Source organism: Miniopterus natalensis, chromosome 7 (genome assembly GCF_054644295.1).
Source record: "Miniopterus natalensis isolate mMinNat1 chromosome 7, mMinNat1.hap1, whole genome shotgun sequence".
In the NCBI taxonomy this organism is placed as follows: domain Eukaryota; kingdom Metazoa; phylum Chordata; class Mammalia; order Chiroptera; family Miniopteridae; genus Miniopterus; species Miniopterus natalensis.
In genome coordinates, this window is record NC_142087.1 from 57,320,668 (window position 1) to 57,340,542 (window position 19,875).

The 19,875-nt window shown below is 35.1% G+C and overlaps 1 protein-coding gene across 3 annotated transcripts in view; it reads left to right on the forward strand.

The window, feature by feature from the left end:
- PIK3C3 (phosphatidylinositol 3-kinase catalytic subunit type 3) overlaps positions 1–19,875 on the forward strand; it is a 110,281-nt gene that overhangs the window by 65,115 nt on the left and 25,291 nt on the right. For 2 of the 3 annotated variants that reach the window (XM_016225034.2, XM_016225036.2), the window contains exons 14-21: positions 1,640–1,745; positions 3,175–3,291; positions 5,743–5,874; positions 8,055–8,183; positions 8,836–8,905; positions 11,006–11,070; positions 13,917–14,001; positions 17,486–17,560. In XM_016225034.2, the coding sequence (XP_016080520.1) occupies positions 1,640–1,745; positions 3,175–3,291; positions 5,743–5,874; positions 8,055–8,183; positions 8,836–8,905; positions 11,006–11,070; positions 13,917–14,001; positions 17,486–17,560 (779 nt within the window). The remainder of the gene's footprint in view (positions 1–1,639; positions 1,746–3,174; positions 3,292–5,742; positions 5,875–8,054; positions 8,184–8,835; positions 8,906–11,005; positions 11,071–13,916; positions 14,002–17,485; positions 17,561–19,875) is intronic. The other variant, XM_016225035.2, reaches the window with a different exon arrangement.

Genomic DNA, 19,875 nt, shown 5'->3' on the forward strand with positions numbered 1-19,875 from the left:
AAATTTTAATTGATCTATTTCCTTTTGAACATTTTGAATTTCCTTTTTCATTTGTTTGTTCCCTTTCCAGTGATTTAAATGGGATTTCTGCTATAGCTGAATCCTTAGGGGCCTATTGTTGTGCAAACAATCCTTTTAAAATGAATAGTGTCAACCTTTTAAGCCACAGAGGAGAGTTATAGTCTCCAATCTGTAAAATGTTGGGCATCAGGATCTATAAATCGTTTCAGTGTTTTATTTTTATAGCTATTCCAGTATGTTGAAATTGAAAGTAAACTTTGGATGCTTTGACATGCTTTTCTATAACTTTTAAGATCTTTCAAGGTAATAAAGGTTATTTACCCCACAAAACAAAATTGCTAGGAAACAGGTAAGGTGGCCCACTGATGTCATCTTACAATGGGTGCCCGGACAGTTTTGTCTGCCTTTCTACTTGAAGATGACAGGTTTCAAGGGAATCCCTTAGAGTCCTTTGTAGAATCTAGCTTACTGCTCTGAACAGAGAATTCAGAAATGATTCAAATCTACACTTTCTAGTCTTGATCTAAATTTGTCCTTCGTATTTTGAAATGACACTTATTTTTCTTTCAAAATTTTTTTTTGTTAATCCTCACCCGAGGATATTTTTTCCACTGACTTTTAGAGAGAGTGGGGGGGGGGGGGATGTGGGCAGAAAGAAAGAAACATCAATGTGAGAGAGACATATTGATTAGTTTCCTCCCACAGGAGCCCTGACCAGGGCTGGGGATCGAACCTGCAACCCAGGTACATGCCCTTGACTGGGAATCGAACCCACAACCCTTCAGTGCAGTGGCTCTAACCACTGAACAACACCGGCCAAGGAAACACTTCTTTTCATTTATATGGACTTTCTCTTTGCAGCAGAACTTTGGCTTAAATGATTTTGAGAGGTGTTTGATACTTGACCTTTATCATGAGCATCAGTCTGTACCCCCAATCACAAGAAATCTCTGTGGCCATTGTGTTCACTTGGTGGTCTAGGAGACCTTAGCAGAGCAAGGAGCCTGCACAGTATAGTCATCTGTATTGCTCAGTTGGAAATGAGTTTGCTGCATAAACACACAGGAAAATGCAATGAATATACTAAGGTCATTTAGACAATCAAGGACTTTAAAGGGTAGAAGGAAATGGATTGGATTAGAATAGGGCCATATTGAGTTTAAAATTTTATTTATCTCTCAGAAGAATGTTACTTAATGAAGGAAATAGCTTCAGATTGGTTTTAAGAATGAGAGTCTTAAGTAATACCAAAAGAATAACATAAGATTGTGAAAATATTCTCGATCTTGAGTTACTTGATAGATACGTGTGTGAATTTTGATAATTTCTGATGGTAATGCTCTATGAACCTCATAAAGCATTGGGGGAAAATGCTTTTTTTAATACCAAAATTTTTAGAAAATCTAAGATAGTGTGCAAATTAATTACTGTTATTCATTTACCTTTTATAGATTCTTTGCATTTCTACTTTTGAAAGAGGGATGATAAAATATCTCATTACTTCCATTTATTTATTTTTGCAAATATGTATTACTCTTTTAATGGAAAGGCAGAAATATTTACAAAATGAATCTGAGTTTCATTTCACATAATCTGAATGACATAACATATTTTTAAGGTATGTGGTAGTGGAGTGTGAAGATCAAGATACTCAGCAAAGAGATCCAAAGACCCATGAGATGTACTTGAATGTAATGAGACGATTCAGCCAAGCATTGTTGAAGGTAACCGTTTAATGTAGGGTTGGCAAACACTGCGTGGACCAGATCTGGCGTGTTGCCTGTTTTGTCATATCCCTTGAGCTAAGAATGGTTTTTATATTTTCAATCAGTTGAAAAGAAGAATATTTTGTTGCGATACAGGACAATTATGTGAAATTCAAATTTCAGTGTTCTTAAGTAAAATGTTGTTGGAACCTAGACATGCCTTTTGTTTTCATATTGTTTATGGCCGGTTTTGCAGTATAATAGCAGTTGAATAGTTGGAATGGAAAATGCATGGCCAGCGGGCCTAAATTTATTCCTTGGTCCTGACAGAAAGTTTGTTGATTCCTGATTTAAGGAAGTAAACCTATATGTGGAACAAAATCCCTAACGCTTTCCTTTTTCATTTCCATATGTTTGCTATTTTTATTTTCAAATCTGGCAATGGTCATATTGCAGATAATGGTCGTATTGCAGATAATTTCCATATAACATATATTTTTCCTTTTTAAACAATTTTTAGAGATTTGTAAAGCTATTTCCCCCCGATGTTTATGACTCTTAAAGCAGTGTCATAGTTCAGCCAGCAGAGGGTGCACAGGCAATGAAAGAAAACTCGTATTAATCTGTGATTTACAGAAATATTGCATTTTTTATCTTCTGTTTCATGTTATTAAATATTTAAATCACCTCTTATTGAGCTCATTGAGACTAAACTTTTATATAGTTCTCTGAGCTCAGAGTGTTGCTCCATTAAACTGATTAGCAAATAAGCAGTTGTTCCTCTATTCTAATCTCAGTTCTGTCACAGCATTTGTCATTATGTGAAGAAATCTCAGTTCCTCTGAGCTTAAATTTTCTCATCTTCAACTTGAGGATGATAATATTTGCCCAGCGTAATGTAATTGGAAAATTTAATGAGAAAATGTATTTTATAATATTTTATGAGCTGGGAATCACTACCTAAGACTTCAGCATTTGATTATTATGACTTTTATTTTACTAAATAAGCATGTAAAGTGTTGCTACCTAAGAACTTTACCCCCTGTTTGGTAGATTTTTAGTTCTACTAATATGTTTCTACCATATCCCCAGCACATTTCTGAAGACATTATAGGCATCCAGATACTTACTGAATCAATGAGTGAATGCATTTTAGATGAATGAATTCTATCTTGTCACATGGTTGTATATAAAAAAAGATGCTATTTTTGATAGACCAGTTTTTGCTGAAGACTCGGTTAATATTTCAACTATGGAAGAGTTGGTAGTGTTTAAGATAGCAGGTTTCTCATGATTTCTGAATCAGGATAATTTATCTTTTTCAATTACTCTTTGTATTGAAGTTTACAGCTATTAGAAGAATAAATAAAAACCACCCATGCTTTTAAAGAAGCCCTGATCATTGTGCTACATAGAACTAATTTTCCTCCCCATTGAATCCCTTCAGGGTGACAAGTCTGTCAGAGTTATGCGTTCCTTGCTGGCTGCACAGCAGACGTTTGTGGATCGGCTTGTGCATCTAATGAAGGCGGTGCAGCGTGAAAGCGGAAATCGTAAGAAAAAGGTAAACTTATGGGCTCTGCTTTTTATTTATACTAATAATATCTTGATATAATTCTCAGTTTTGGTACTTTCTTTTTGGGTTGATATCATTTATGAAAATCTTATCTAATTTTAGTAATAGGAACACTTAACCATACTGATTATTTACGGGATTCTGTTTTATGAGTTTATGTATATTGATTTAATCCTCATAACAACCCTGTAAGTTGGGTACTATTATTATCCGGATTGTAAGGAAAAGTAGGAACTAGAGAGGTTAAGTTAATTTGTCCAGTGTCCTCAGCAAGTGTTTGCATTGAGATTTGTTCCCAGATGCTCTGAGTCCATATTTTTATCTACAGTGTTTTATTGGCTCTTATTTTAGAATCTTAGCATCCTAGAATATAATCCATTTCACATAGAAAGACCCTAGAGATCATTTGGATTAGGATTCTTCAGTGAAAGTGCAGGTCCAGAGCTACTTACCCAGGGCTGCAGTCTAGTCATTCGGAACAGCACTGGCTTTGAATGTATCTGCATGCCCTGCCCATTGATCTCTCTCTCTCTCTCAACAGTGAGACTTCTGCTTGATGAGGACAGATGAGTATCTGTTCTTCATATGCCACTTTTTCTTAATCAGTAGCCTAAACTATGTGAAGGACTCACTTGATATCATCTCTTTACCTAATCCCATAGTAGGCAGGTCTTTCTCATTGACCTGTGTTAAACAACACAATACAAGCTCTCCAGGCTTGTGAGAGGAAAGTGGGGAGAGGGAAAGGTAAAAATTGAGTCAGCAGTTCAGAGACGGGATCAGGTCTAAAGGGAATTGCTAGAAGAGATATGTACATGGAACAGTGTTCACAAGTGAGGAGGGAGAAAATAGGATGAAGAAGCACATTATATTCTCCATTATAAGGACTTTGACTTAAACATTGAGTCAGAGTGGAAGCTGTTAGAGGTTTTGAAAGGAGAGTGACATGATCTGACTTTCTTTTTAGCAGCAGCACTCTAGTTGGGTTTTTTGTTTGTTTTAATATATTTTTATTGATTTCAGAGAGAGGTAGGGAGAGGGAGAGATAGAAACATCAGTGGTGAGAGAGAGTCATTGATCGGCTGCCTCCTGCACGCCCCCTGTGGGGATTGATCCCGCAACCCATGCATGTGCCCTGGCCAGGAATTGAACTGGGATCTCCTGGACCATAGGTCGATGCTCAGCCACTGAGCCAAGACTGCTGGGCTCTAGTTGTTTTTAATAAGAGACTGTAAGAGGCAGAGGTTGAAGAAGAGGAGCAGTCAGGAGACTGTTGGAGGAATCAAGATGAGAAATGATGGTGGCTTGGACCCCAGGGCTTAGAGCAGTGGCAGTTGAAAGAAGTGGCTGAATTTCTCGCCCTTCTCCTATTATCTGCTTTCTGGTTATTTTATTGGGATAACTGGAAATTCAGATTAATTGATGTCACTTTATACTAGTATATGTCTAATGGGACGTTTGGTTAGGTAGATTTACTGATTTTTGTAGGGGATATGTTGAAATTCATACCAGTTTTTGGTTGACTTTAACTTGAACTTTCCATGATTCAAAAGGAGAATTGGGGCATTACTAAAGGGAAAAATTTATTTTAATGTGCTGGTGGTCCTTAAAACATTTTTCTGAACTTCCATCTCACTGATTCTAGAGTTCTGTCCTTTGAGGCATACATCCTTTTAGTAGTAGTACAGTTGAAGTGCTCTATGCCGCAGGGACTGACAAGTCAAGTTTTCCCTTAAAGAACAAGCTCACCTGTTCAAAGAATGCATGACTCTTACAGCATTCAAAGGAAATAGATGTTCTTTTGAAATTGATTGGAAGGGCTTGGTCTAAATACGACAGATGTTGCTCAATGACAAAGTTATTTCACTGTGACTTGAAATCTTGGCTCAATGCAGTGTGTGTGTGAGCTGAAGAAAATAAATGATTTATTAGGAAAAGTTTTCTCAGTCAGAGTCAATGAACAGTAAAAGGTAGGGTCCAAGTTCCTCTGAGTGAATTGAGTTTACTTTTTAAACCTGAAACTTGCCCAAGAGAAGCATAATGAAATTCTTGCTTGGTATTTGGTCATGCAAAAGTTGAGCTTCAAATGAAATTAGTTTCTCCTTGTGGCTTCACAAATCCTTTGAAAACAGAAATCAAATCTTTTAAGTCTAGCTTGAATATATTCCCGATTCTTAGCTGCAGCAAGAGAAATGTGTGAAATGTGTTCCTTAACCTTGTGAAAGGCCAGCTCATCATAGTCAAAGGACTGCTTCTTTTAGAGCATCCTGCTGCTGGCAGCTCTCACATATATACCATCTCCTTATGCTACTTTGCACATATTTTTTGTGGTGCTTTGCAGATGTTTTAAAGTTAATGGAATCAGTCTTATGTCTTTACCATGTTGTGTAAACTGTTTTTATTTTAACCTAATTAATCCTTTCTGACTTGTTCTCCTAGAATGAGAGACTACAGGCATTGCTTGGGGACAATGAAAAGATGAACTTGTCAGATGTGGAACTTATCCCATTGCCTTTAGAACCTCAGGTGAAAATTAGAGGAATAATCCCAGAAACAGCTACACTATTCAAGGTAATTGTGATGGATCTCTAATGTCTATGATTAGAACCTAGTTCTTTAAGCTAGAACAGAGGCACTACCTTTGAAGATTACTATAATGCAGGTAATATCTAATTTTATTTGATTTAGTAAATGCTGAAAAAAAGGTTCCCTTTATTTAACAGTGTGTTTTGATTTAAGATCTTGTATTACCAGTAGGTATTTAAGTATGAAATGTGTAAAATACTTTTGTATATCTGGGTTGTTTTTTAATTAATTTTTTGGACTTTTTATTACTAAGAGCCACACCTACTTTTTTCCAATTTAGCTTTTATAAAAAAGTTAAATTGAAAAACGTATGCGTTCATTTCATAGGTTCACATGGTTAGATATGAATCCCAGTGAACCTTTTAAATATTTCTCAACCTGTCTGTTCCTATGGCTTAACTTTTTCCTTAATATTTTAAGTAGTACAGTAATTCTCTGTAGTCCTGAAGAGCATGCTAGGCTTCCTTTTGACCAGCCATCACTTGGATAGTTAAAAACAACCAGTCGGTGGCAGCTGTCTTCTAAAATTGGGCCAAATTACTTGTGAAGCATAATTACCTATGAAGCATTATCTGCCAGGCATCATAATGACAGGTCTGTGTGAGACATGGCGTTTCAGGTTTTGTGATTCTAGGGGTGGAAGGGCATAAGTTCCATTGAGATATTACTTTGCATCAGATAAGAAAGGGCTCATAGAATAACAACTTAGATTTATAAAAAGGACATCATTACAGTAAGAAATAGTTCAGATTTCTTTAAGGATACGTTTAAAGGCAAAATATTTCAACATTGGAAATTCTGAATTGATGTTTAGGAGTAATGGTTCCAGCTTAGGAATGCTTAATCATTTTTGTGTCATGAATGCCTTGTATACTTTAGAAAGTTACCCAACTGCTTACATATACACTGGGTTTCTGTACATAGTTCAAGGGAATCCATGGATTCTTACTGTCCTTTGATGTACTCCTTAGGGGTGAAAGGGTTGCAGACTTAGTGTTTGGTATTTTTAAAGAGTATATTATAGTGAATCCCTTAAGGAACTGGGAATAGTATTAGTTATTCTGTGGTGGTCATCTGCTTGCTTTAGATTTCAGGTGAAATCTAAATTTTAGAATCAGATCTGAACCTGAAAGGGAAAATTACAACCAAGGTCCTCTTGCATGTCATTTATCTTGGGGAAGATCACTCCCAGTTAATTGAGCTTTTGTGAATTAGAGCACAAGGTAATTTATAAAATACATTTTTGCCTTGGCTGATAAAAGGATATCCCAAATTTAAGATAATTTGAAGTTTAAAGTTCAATGCACTAGAGATTGTAAGTTCTAAACATATATTTTTGAAGCATTTTTGATGCTTTTTCCCCAGCAATTTATAAGAAAGTTTTTAAACATACAAAAAAATTAAAAGAATTTATAGTAAATAACTGTATACCTACCACTTTGATTCTGTAATTAACATTTTACTGTAAATGCTTTGTCACATGTTTCTTCATTCTGTGTTACACTTTTTGTGCTATTATTTCTCATGGCCTATGTAAATTAAGATTATAATCATTTGTTTTCCTTACTTGTCACACTCATTTTTTTCTTTAGGTTATAAATTTCTCCAGATTTCTAACTTATATAATTTCTCAGTAATCAAAACCAATGGGACTTATCTCTCAGAACAGTTTTCTGACCTTTTACCTCCAAAAGCGATGGTCTTACGGTTCTTCTCTCTGTGAGGTTTTGTTTTTAAAGAGAATTTAATTATATTATTTGTTGATTTTAAACATATACCTAAACTAAGTCAGATTTCATCTAATTAAGTGAAAGATTCTGGGGGAAAACATACAGATATTCTAGAATAAGAGATAAAGGTATTTGAGATCTCCCTTCATTTTATAAAAGAGTAATGTAAGTCTCAAAGCTGCAAAGCTAGTCATATACCTGCCCTTAGAAGCCAGGGCTCTTGACTCTCTGTTTGGCACATTTTTGTTCTGTACTGTTAGCTAGCTTACTGTTTTCTCCATTGCACCCTAATGCATCTTGCTGCCAACCCCTCTTGTTTCTTAGGTCCTGTTTAGCCTGTTTGTTTATCTTACATGTCAGCATTTTCTTCAGTGTATAGTAAATTTTCATACATTAACTTGTATAAAAATTTCAAAGGAGTATTCTTATTTTCAGAGTGCCCTTATGCCCGCACAGCTGTTCTTTAAGACAGAAGATGGAGGCAAATATCCAGTTATATTTAAGCATGGGGATGACTTACGCCAAGACCAGCTTATTCTTCAAATCATTTCACTCATGGACAAGGTGAACGTAACCTTATGTTGGTGGGGAACATCATTTCATTTTAGAAAACTATAGTTTAGTATATATACTGTGTGTGGACAGAATGTTTTTGTAACGTTCAGGCACAGTACAGAAAGCTCAGCAGTCTCCACTTGACCTTGAACAAATTTGGCTGTATTTGAACACTGCAGAATGGCTCTTGTGATGAGTATAAAATGAAACTGCATATGTTTCTTTTTATAAAGTCGGTTTCCCCAATTAAGCTCTCTCAGTGTTGGATTTTGGTCATTTCCTTCCTCTTAGTCAACTAGATCTTCTTTTTAAAACCCCATCCCTAGCCCTGGATTTTAAAGGAACATATTTGCTCTTATTTCTTTTTTTTCTGAGTCTAAAATACTTTGAGCAGAAAAATACTGCATAAATTAGTAGGAAAAAGTCTCCTGTTCATTGGAAACTACTGACAGTGATTTAGAATAAGATAAAAATTTGGCATACCATCCAAAGTGCTTATAAATTTATTTTGATAATGAAAGTTAAGTAATTAATTTAGTTAAACCTTAATTTAGGTTCACCTCTTGAATCTCTTATATTAAACTGCTATAATACTTGCCTGTAAAATTGTGTCATAATAATCTTTACATTTAGTTAATGTATTTTTTTTTTTTATCAAAAGCTGCTACGGAAAGAAAATCTGGATTTGAAGTTAACACCCTATAAAGTATTAGCCACTAGTACAAAACATGGTAAGTTTATTTTACATAGTGATTGTTTATTTCAATGTCCAGTCAGTATACTTTTCCTTTTTTAATTTAAAGTTGTTGAAAATTAAAAAAAGAGATTGAACTCATTTGTAGCACTGAAGACCAGTTGTGTGGGCCCGCCTTTCTCTCTCCTTTCCTCCCACTCTTTGAAATCATTAAACATCATATTTGGAAGAAAAATGAAAACCTTTATAGTGTATTTCTTTGCATTTAAAACTGGTTATAGTTCATAGTATTTTCTTACATGGCAGTCTGTCCTGAATCATTTCAGAGTTAATACAGCCAGAGTGGCTTTGTACTGTGCCCTGCTTATAAAAGCCACTAATTAACTAATTTTTTATAGAGATCTATAACATTCACATCCTTCTGAGATTGAATAACCTCTGAAAGTTTAGTGGAAGATTCCCTAGGAATGCTAGTCTAATTCCTGTTGTGAATTCCACAGTCTTGTTACTCTTAGATCTTCTTACCCTTAAGTACCTAGAGAAACAAAAAGTATCTCTCTTAGGTTTCCTGTCCTTCCCCTGCCACTTCCAAATCTTCTTGATAGTTTAATTCCTCTTCCCATTTTCCTCTCAGAATGATCTTATTAAAAGTGCAAATATGCTCTTTTTCTATCCTGCTTAAATTGATTTACTAGCTTTCATTTGCTCTTGGGACAAAGACAAAAAGCCTCAGTTCTGCAGGGTGTGACATCACCCCTGCCCCTATCTCTGAAGCCTCTCTTTTTCCATTCTCCCCATACTTCCGAGGCTTTAGCCATACTGGCCACCTTCCGTGTTCTCCAGTGCACTGTGGTATTTCAGCCTTAAGGCTTTCATATATGCTGTGTTCATTATCTTTTTTAACATTCTTTCCTCCACAGCTTTACCTGTTAACTTTCATTATCCTTCAAAACGTGGCTGAAATTGTCAGATGCCTTCTGATCTCTCTTGTAATTTAGGTCTCCCTGCACTATTCCCTTTCGTAGTACTCTTACATTTTATAGTATTTATCCCACTAAAACTTGCAAGCTTGTATGATGTATGAAGTCAGGGTCCGGGCTCTATGTTTTACTTGGCAAAGTTCTTGCTACATAGTAGGAAAACAATAAAAATCTTAAGTGAATTAATGAAGACTATTTTGTGTTTACGATATAGTAATGAATGAGACATTTCATATTCTAAAAGAGTATCCAATCTCCTGATTTGCTTGCAAATAACTGTGAGTAAGGCTCACCAAAACCAGATCATAATTGTGATCCTGAAATCTTTTCCTTCACTCAACTTTTTTCTTTCTTGTATTTGTTGTTTTGTACTCCTGTTGTTCCCAGATTTTTCTCATCGTTTTGTATACTATCTCCTCCCCCTTCTTTTTGGCAGTTTAAAGGATTTATACTTCTGTTGTTTCCAGTAAAGAGCAGAAGATGGAGTTAAAAAAGCTAATAAACAATACAGTTTTAAGATTCAGTGATTGATATTATACAATTTCAGATTTCTTAAAGTGACTTTTTAAAAATATGTTTTTATTGATTTCAGAGAGAGGAAAGGAGAGGGAGAGGGAGAGAGAGAAACATCAATGATGAGAGAGTTATTGATCAGCTGCCTCCTGCACACCCCTGCTGGGGATTGAGCCTGAAACCCAGGCAGTGCCCTGACCGGGAATTGAACCTCAATCTCCTCCTGAATGACAGGTTGTTGCTCAACTGCTGAGCCATGTTGGCCAGGCTCTTAAAGTGATTTTAAATGTGGAATGGACATTTTTAATTGATATGTATTTAAAAAAACCTACAAAATACAGAAATAAATTTTTATGCCAGATGTAAGAAGTTTGTTTGGCCTTCTTAAATTTTTGTGTTCCTTATGTAGGACAATAAAAATTGGCCTAGAAAAACATACAGATTAAATTAGCTTAATTTTTTTAAGTTTCCATATTCCCAAGAAAAAACCGCCAGTATAAACCTAAATAGTATTTGCAGACCTTTTTAAGTTATTCAGGTATGTAGTGTATACATTAGCAAGTGAAGGTTATTTGTAGCAGAACCTTTATCTTTATTGCTTAACCAATAACCTTGCTCAAGGCTATGCCTATATTCCTGTGTAGGCTTCATGCAGTTTATCCAATCAGTTCCTGTTGCTGAAGTTCTTGATACAGAAGGAAGCATTCAGGTATAGTATCTATTTAAAGATTTATAGATTTCAATGAATATATTCTTGTTATAAAAATTTCAATCTTTATAAAAGTTTGTAACTTAAAAATGAAAGTCTCCTTTCATCACCCGTTTTCCTTCAAGTATTTTTTTCATTTCCTTAGAAGTAAACAATGCTAACAGTTGGAAATGCTTTCATGTCAGGACATATAGATGCTCAGATTCTTAAATAATGCTTGGCACGTAATAGGAGATCAGTAATTAATTGATGAACAAATTTAAAATGTCTTAAAGTTCATGGGTATATTTCAAAGTGTGGAAATATTATAATTTAACCATGCATGAACAATTTCATTATTTCAGTATTTTGTTTAGAATAGTGCTATAGTAATATTCTTGCTCATACATGTTTTACAGAATTATTTTTCAAGACCCCTGCTCTCCCTTCCAACCTCTTTGCTTTTGTTTAGCATAAGAAGAGACAAGTAGATCCTACGACTAAGCCATGTGTATCTTTGGAAATTTTTTACATTTTCAATATATGATTAGTTCTTACTACATCTTATTGGTTTATTTTTGTTATCTTTAAAATATAATTTTTCTTTTTTCCTATGTAAGAAAAATGTATGTAATTCTCACAGAATAACTGATATGCCTGAGATGGAAGATAATACAACAGGGGCTTGATAAGGGGACATTTGCTGTAGTGTGTTTTTGTGTTTTTCAGTTTAATGTGTCCCAGTAATTTGGTATGGGGTTTAGATTTGCAGAAAAGCGTTGCTCTGAATTCTTGACAGAGCAAATGGTTTTTCTGTTCTTATGTTTGGGGTGCAGTTATGCGCAGTGGTTAAAAAGTCAGGTTCAGATCATCAAACTGGGGTTCAACTTTAGCTCTGCAGCTTTCTAGCCATTAACATTGAGTGACTGCTTAACCCTTTGCGCAGAGGAGTTAGCGCAGCAGCAGGCCAAGGCTACTGTCTTGAGAAAGGCCTGATTAATTCATTGCAAGGTCAAGCCTTGGCTGGTATCAGGGAACTTGCCTTTCAGTGTATTTTCTCTGTTCTGTAACTGATAAGGATGGTTTGCTGTGCCTATACTGTATAAATAATATAATATATAGCAAACAACTATCTTTCCTTTTAACATTTTGGTAGTTGCTAGGCAGAGAGTGCCTGTTGCTATAATAAACTTTATTTGTGCTACAACTGTACGTTGAGCCTGTGACTCCATCTAACAAACCAGACTTATCCGAGGCCTGAGAACCCCCTAACATACCAGTATCTTCAAGCCTTAGATTTTGCATCTGCAAAATTTGGCTAAAAAAAAATAGTACCTAGCTCTAGTATTGTTCTAAAGATTGCACAAAATATATGCAGAGCTTTAATATAGGTTCTAACTGAAGTAATTGTTCACTAAAGTTATTGATTCTTGTGTTGCTTTGTGCAGTTATACTTTTGTAAAATGCAGTTTTGTATTGATTCTTGGTTTCACGTTTGATCTGTGTTTATAGTTGAGCTGAGTCATAGGTTATTTGCATCTTCAACTTTAGTAGATAATTTTTTTTACCAAAATAGTTGCACTTCTTATGTTTCTCTTTGCTACATTTCTTTGCCTAATCTTGATATTGTCAGACTTCTAAGTTTTTGTATTTTATTGTGGTTTTAGTTTGCATTCCCTGATTACCCACGAGGTTGAACATTTTAAAATAAATGTATAGGCCATTTATGTCTTCAGTGCAGTGCTTGCTCACTTCCTTTCCTCATCTTCTGTTGGGTTCTTTGTCTTTCTTTATTGATTTATAGTAGTTTTTTACATATTCTAGGTATAGATCCAGTGTTAAAATTACAGGGTTTTCATAAAAGCTGAAAACATAGGATAGGCTTATTTTTTTAAATACACTCTGTGTTTTCCTTTTAAAAAAGTTAAATACACTATTTTCCCCTGTTGTTTTCAGACTCTTTGGACACTAATGCACTTATTGTGCTCCTCTGATTCTTTTGTTCTGTCAGCATCGCTCTTACATTTATCTACCCATCAATTTCTGCTGAATTTTGAGAATTCTTAGCACTCTGCATCATAATTACTTAAAGATTTAGATTTAATTTTATTGAGATTGTTAATGGTAACAGTGTTTAGTAGCTGTTGGCCCTAACCCCAAGCATACCAAAATTCATGGGTGCTCAAGTCCCTTACATAAAATGGCATAGTATTTTAATATAACATTGTCCCATATACTTGAAATCATCTCTAGATTATTTTGAATACTTAATACAATGTAAATAGTTGTTATACTGTGTTGGTCAGGGAATAATGACAAGGGAAAAATTCTGTTACATGTTCAGTGCAGATGTAACCATAATATGCCTAGCTACATAGTATGTGTTAGCAACACTTAACCTTTTTTCCCTTGAATATTTTTGGTCCCTGGCTGGTTGAATCCATGAATGTGGAACCTGTGGGTACCAAGGGCTGACTGTAATTTAAAAAAAAAAAAGGCTCATGTTCATGTTCAGGAGAATTAAAAACAGACAAAAACCCCTCATGTTCACTTTCAGGAGAAAGATGAAACAAACTGATACGTTAAGTATGGAGATATAGTAGTAATTTATTTTATTTAATTATTTTCCTTGGGTTGAAGAAGTAACAGCATATATATGTTTTTTTGTTTGTGTGTCTTTTGTCTTAACAGTTTGTAAGCATAGCAATAGACTTATTTCTGAAGAACATGCTTCCTGAAATCTAGGTTTTATAATTACTGACTAAAATTTGGATTAGACACCTATGTTCATTATTTACAGTTCTGAAATGCCTAGTGTGTTTAAGGATTATATTGAATTTGTTAACCTGTAAATATCATCTTTTCAGAACTTTTTTAGAAAATATGCACCAAGCGACAATGGGCCCTATGGCATCAGCGCTGAGGTTATGGACACTTATGTTAAAAGCTGTGGTAAGTTTTACAAACTATTACTTTCCATTGATACTTTTGAATGAAGGATAGTAGTCTATTCTGAGATTGCCATATTCATATACATTTAGAATATGTTGAGATACTGTCTCAGTCCCTTTGGTCTCCTGTTATAAAATGTGTTACTTGGTGGAAGGGGCTAGGGAGTTTGTGGTGTCTCTTTTATAAGGGCGCTAATCCCATTCATGAGGGCTCCATCCCCATTACCTATGTATCTCCCAAAGGTCCCAACCTCTAATACCATCACTTTGGGTATTAGGATCTCAATATGTGGATTTTGGGTAGGCACAAAAATGCACTGTGAGAAGATTAAAACATATAAAATGTTGGTAAAAGAAGTCATTAATGTTTTTGATTAATAGTAATAATGAGGTATAAATTCGATTTAGTCTTTAATGAATCTACTTTTGCAATCACTTAACTATTTTATAATTACAAATGATCTCTTCCTGGAATCTGTTACTTTCCCCCTAGATTGTCCCTGTGTTTGAGTAACTGCAATTAAGTAGACTTCCAGAGAAGTCTCAGTCAGAAATCTGTATGCTTCGATAAACCAAGAGCTAAGATAACAGTGTTGTGTTATGAGGGTGCCTCTCATGGTATTTTAAAATGGTACTCGTGGTCCATTCCTGGAAATAAGTAGCAGCATGCTATGGGATTAATTCCTATATGTTAACCATTTGTTCCTGTCCTCATGAAGTTTACATTCTAGAGAATTATTTTTTATTTTCTTAAAGAGGTGGTTTTTTTTTTGTTTGTTTTGTTAATTAGATTTTTTTAAGGGAGGGTTAATAAGGGAGTTAACATTAGATTTGAGCTCTGAATGCTGTATGGTACGTTATTCCTGTTTCATATAAATGTTTGTTTATGTTTATGTCCATATTTCTACATATACTTGAGCAATCAAAGCTGGGGGAGCAGGGCTTTCCAGACATATAACAACTATATTTAAACTTTAACATCACTTTTTGGTTTAGAAAGTGATTTGTTATACACCACATTTTTAACTTTGAGCATTGTGCCTGTGAAGTGGTACTCCAGATTATTTTGAACCCCATAACTTATCTCCAAATTGACACTTGATGATACATTTTTAGCTGAGAAGTAGAAATATGATATATTCCTAGGAAACTTGCAAACACTGAAATAAAATGTGTGTGTCCATTAGAATCCTTTGTTTTTAATTCTTATTTTCACAAACGGAACATAATGTGTTACATGTGACCATGTTTCCCATGAAAATGATTACATACACAGTAGTTAGATTTAAAGACTAAGAAACGCTGATTGAAATATTAAGAATAAAAGTGTTCTCCTCTCACTCCCCCTTGCTCTCTCCTTCTGTATCTCTCTGTCCTCTCCCTGCTTCCTGCTTTCCTTCCTTCCTTCCCCCTTTTTTCTTCCTTCTCACTTTTCTCAGACCTTCTCTGTTTTCTATGATCTGAAAAAATTATGTGTCATCTGTGGACTTGGCTAGGTGATAGATCCCTCACAAGACAGGTAGTATATATTGTTTTTCGGCTAGGCTTGTCAATCGAATCACCTGTGCATGGCCTTTCTGAGGCTTGGGCTTCTCAGAGCTGGATTCCAGGAGGAAGTGTTCTAGAAGACAGAAGGCAGAAAGTGTTGGTTTCTGAAGGCTGGACTGACAAGCTGGTACTTTGGGGGAAGGAATATAGTTTCCACCTTGAATGAAAGGAATGTTAAGAAATGTGCTGCCATCTTTAATTCACCACACCTTGCTCTCAGTACCTTATTAAATGAGATATTTTGCATGCCCGAATTATCTTCTACCCTTTTTACTTGACTTTCAGATAGTAGCTGAAAACTTTTTCATATCATAAGTCTATTTAATAAATACTTTTTCTATTTGAAATATATACACATATATACAACCTACAAATATTCGAAAACTGCTCATTTAGTAAAATTAGCAGAACAATATGTTACAGATACATGCAAATGAGTCTGGGAAATGTAGTCTTTTACCTAGGCACAGTCTTCCCCATAAGTCTTTGCTTGGTTTTGTTTTAAGGAAGAAACGTAGATAGAATATTACATAGGTGAAGTGTTAGTCCCTGGCATACTACAGACTATATCATGAGAATCACTGATTTGTTACAGTTAAGTAAAAATTGTTAGTAGATTAGTGATACAGTTAGAAGCATTTGTTGAATAATGGTATGTGATCTCTAGATATGGTTCATTCTCTAGATACGGACATATTTTTAAATAGATAATATATATCTTTACCTATACTTAGAATATGGTTATTTATTCTAAATAAATATACTTCAGTTTAAATTTGTTGCACCAATCAAAATAGCCACTTTGGGAAGGAGGAAATTAAACAGTGCAAAAATGGTATAAGCAAGGACTTCTGAGTCAAACTTAAATTCAAATTCCAGCCCATTGTCCTTGGACAATCTCGTTAACCCTTGGAGCATGAGGTTTTACATTTGAAGGATGGGTTAAAGATGATGAAAGTAAAGTACTTTGCTAAGAGGCTAGGCTTCAGTGAATTGTAACTGTGATTATTACTTAATAATTAAAGATTAATATTGTGATCAAACCATTAATTAAATCACCTCTGGACTTTGGATACGGCCTTCAGAACCTGAGTCAAATGAACTTCAGTGTTTACTGAATGTGGACAGGGTTGATCTGATCATTAACAGGTGGTCTAATTGTTTTTCTTCATATTGGCTGAAATAAACATTTTTGTAAATACTGTTACAATAATATGTATTTTTGCAAGTTATATTTGTCGTCAGGTTACTAATGAGAGAAAGGGAGAGGAAGAAATATGCTTCAGATTTTGTTTGAGCATTTTCAACATATGCCAAGTTTCCACACTCTTTAGAAGAGAAAGATAAAGGAGAAAAAGTAGAGCCAGTGACTGCCCCTGGCCCTGGTCATGTAATTTTTCTTAATGCTTTAGAAGATTATGGTGTCAATTTCATAAATGTCTTTACCACTTAAGCGAATTTTTTTAATTTCTATCTGCTGGCACTTCTAGATTGTTTTCCTAAAGTGTTTTTTTTTAAATCCTGCATTTACTTCGTTTCCTTGTAGACAGCACGGCTGTGGGATGACTGACTTCATTATGTGCATTTCTGTAGATGTTCTTTTTCACCATCATCTTTAACATGTGTCCAGCTTGAAAGGAGAAGTGGTAGACTTGAAACCTGATTTCACTTTTGATACAAGTAGCTTTTATAATTTTACAAAATTCTACATGTTTTTTTCTGTTGCAAATAGTAATTTCTTTTGAGTTTCAAATAATAAACTCTTCATAGAGTCAAAGCTTATAAATTTAATTTGAGAATTTAGTTGAGAAATCAAAATTAGTAGTGAGTAAATTAAAATTAAAGTAGCACACATTGCTTTTATATTCAGTGCTCCGTATAACCTGGTTTGCCTGTGTTTTTCACAGTTTTGTGTGTTTTTTTAACTGTTATTGCAGCTGGATATTGTGTGATTACATATATACTTGGAGTTGGAGACAGGCACTTGGATAACCTCTTACTGACAAAAACAGGTAACATATAATGGCTACTAGTACATAAACGTTTTATATGCCAGTGTTTGTGTGTGTATTTACCTTGGAATCTACTTAGTAACAAAATAATATGTATAAGTGAAGGTAAATCATAGAGTCTTAAAAGTCCCTTTAAATGGTACCTTTGAAGGCCATCTAGGGGAAACCCCCATCCCTTATAGGAATCTCTTTACTAATAACCCTCCAGCTGGTCATCTAGTCCTTGCTTCTTGAAATGCCTCCTTTGGATGAATGCAAGTAGTCTAATCTCTTTCTGTACAACTCTGGTTAGAATGTTCTTTCTCTTATTAAACTCTCATCAAACTTAACTCACTTTAACCTCTATCTTTAATTCTTTGCTTTTCCATGCCCCCCTCTTCCTAGTAACTCTTTGGTCCCATGGCTTTAAACCTAATCTCTGGAAACAACTTCCAAACTTACAGCTCTTTACCTCAGTCTGCTTTATTAGCTTCAAACCAAAACATACAACCACTTATTCGAACTCCTGATTATATGGCTGGTTGTAAAAGTTTTCCCCTCCCTGCACTACCTGTCTGCAACTGCTCTTCACCACCCTTTCCAACATCCCAGTGAGTAGCCTTATCTACCCAGCTGTTTAAGGACTAAACTTAGGAGACAGTTTTAATACTACTCTTGGCTGGCCTCATCTCACATATTTAGCCTATCAGCAAATCCTGTGTACTCCTCACCTCCAAAATAGATCAAGAAGTTACACACACTCTTTATTTCCACTGCTTTGACCCCATTTGAAACCAACATCTTTTGCCCAAACGATTTGAATAAAATCTGCCTCTTGACTATGGCTGCTGTGGCTTGCCCACACTGACCAGCCTGAATGTTTAAATGTCAGACCACTCCTGCCTCAGGCCAGTGCCCTTGTTTCCTCTTCCTGGAAAGCTCTTCTTTCAGATCTTTGCAAGTCTGATGTTGGTTATTAAGTCCAAGTTCTAGTGGCATTTGCTTAAGAGGAGGAGTCTTTTCTAATTCTGTAATCTGAAATAACATGCCTGCCATTCCACCCTTCCCCATTACTCTCTATTGATTATGCTGTTTTGTTTTCTTTATACTACTCATCACTAACTGAAGTTTTTAAAAAATATATAATTCAGTCATCATTTATTGAGCACCTGCTATGTGCCAGGTATTATTGTAGGTGCTAGGAATACCAATGTGCATAGAACACAGAAATCCTGACCCTAATGGAGCTTGTTGATTTCTTATCTCCCATTCAACACGCAGGTTGCATGAGAGCAAGGACCTTGTTCGTCCAGCTTGCCACCATGCCTCAGAGCCTGGAACTATACCTAAAGTGTCAGTAAACCAGTGTTCAGTCATCTGCTCTTCCGTGGAGCCTTGTCTTCCCTAGACTAAATAATTCAAGCGTTTTCAATCTTCCTCAGAAAATAGATTCTAAGTTATTTTTTAAAATGGTCTCTCAGTTAAGGACATTTTCTGTTTTGTTAGTATTTCTCCAAATTGTGATACTAAGAATTTACATATTGCATAGTATGTTGTCTAATTATTAATGGAAACCCTGTTAATTTACATAATCTGGCATTTCATGTACTCAGTTTTAAATCACTAATGTAAAAATCATCTGTGGTAGAATTTGCTTGCGGGAAACATGTCTATGCCAAAGCCAGGCAATCGCTTTAATCAAGACCAAAGGAATATAACCACATTGCCCTGGAGGTTCTCACCTAGTTTGCTAGTTTAGCAAAGGCTGTTTATAAAATGCTACAGTGTGTTTGGGGAGAGTTGTAATTTTGAAGAAGTTTTCCTGTAGTGTTCTCTTTTTTGGCTGAATCTTTTAACCACATGTATCAAGCTACCAAAATGATTCCATGTGTTTCTATAATTATTTTATAACCACAACAGAATCTGTAATGTATAGAGTAACATATATCTATGATATTATATTTACAGATATATATATTTTTAAATTAATAAATAATAGACTATCTCTCCTGGACTTTAAGAACTGCTCTGCTGTGTGTGTGTGTGTGTGTGTGTGTGTCTGTCTGTCTGTCTGTCTGTCTTTCTGTCTCTTTGGATATTTTAAGAGTAAGATTTGGAAAGAGGAGTACCTAATCTACTTTTTTGGCCCAGTTCTTAGCTACTTGTTTTATGGCAATTGATTTATAAAGTTTCAGAAACTGAAGTTTTAACTTTTTGTTACTAGTTTTCCACTAGAGGGTGCTTCAAATTTGCCTTTAAAAACATAACTTTCCTTAAAATGTGCTAGGTAAGAGGCACAGTACATTCTTTTTTTTTTTTTTTTTAAACAGAAATTT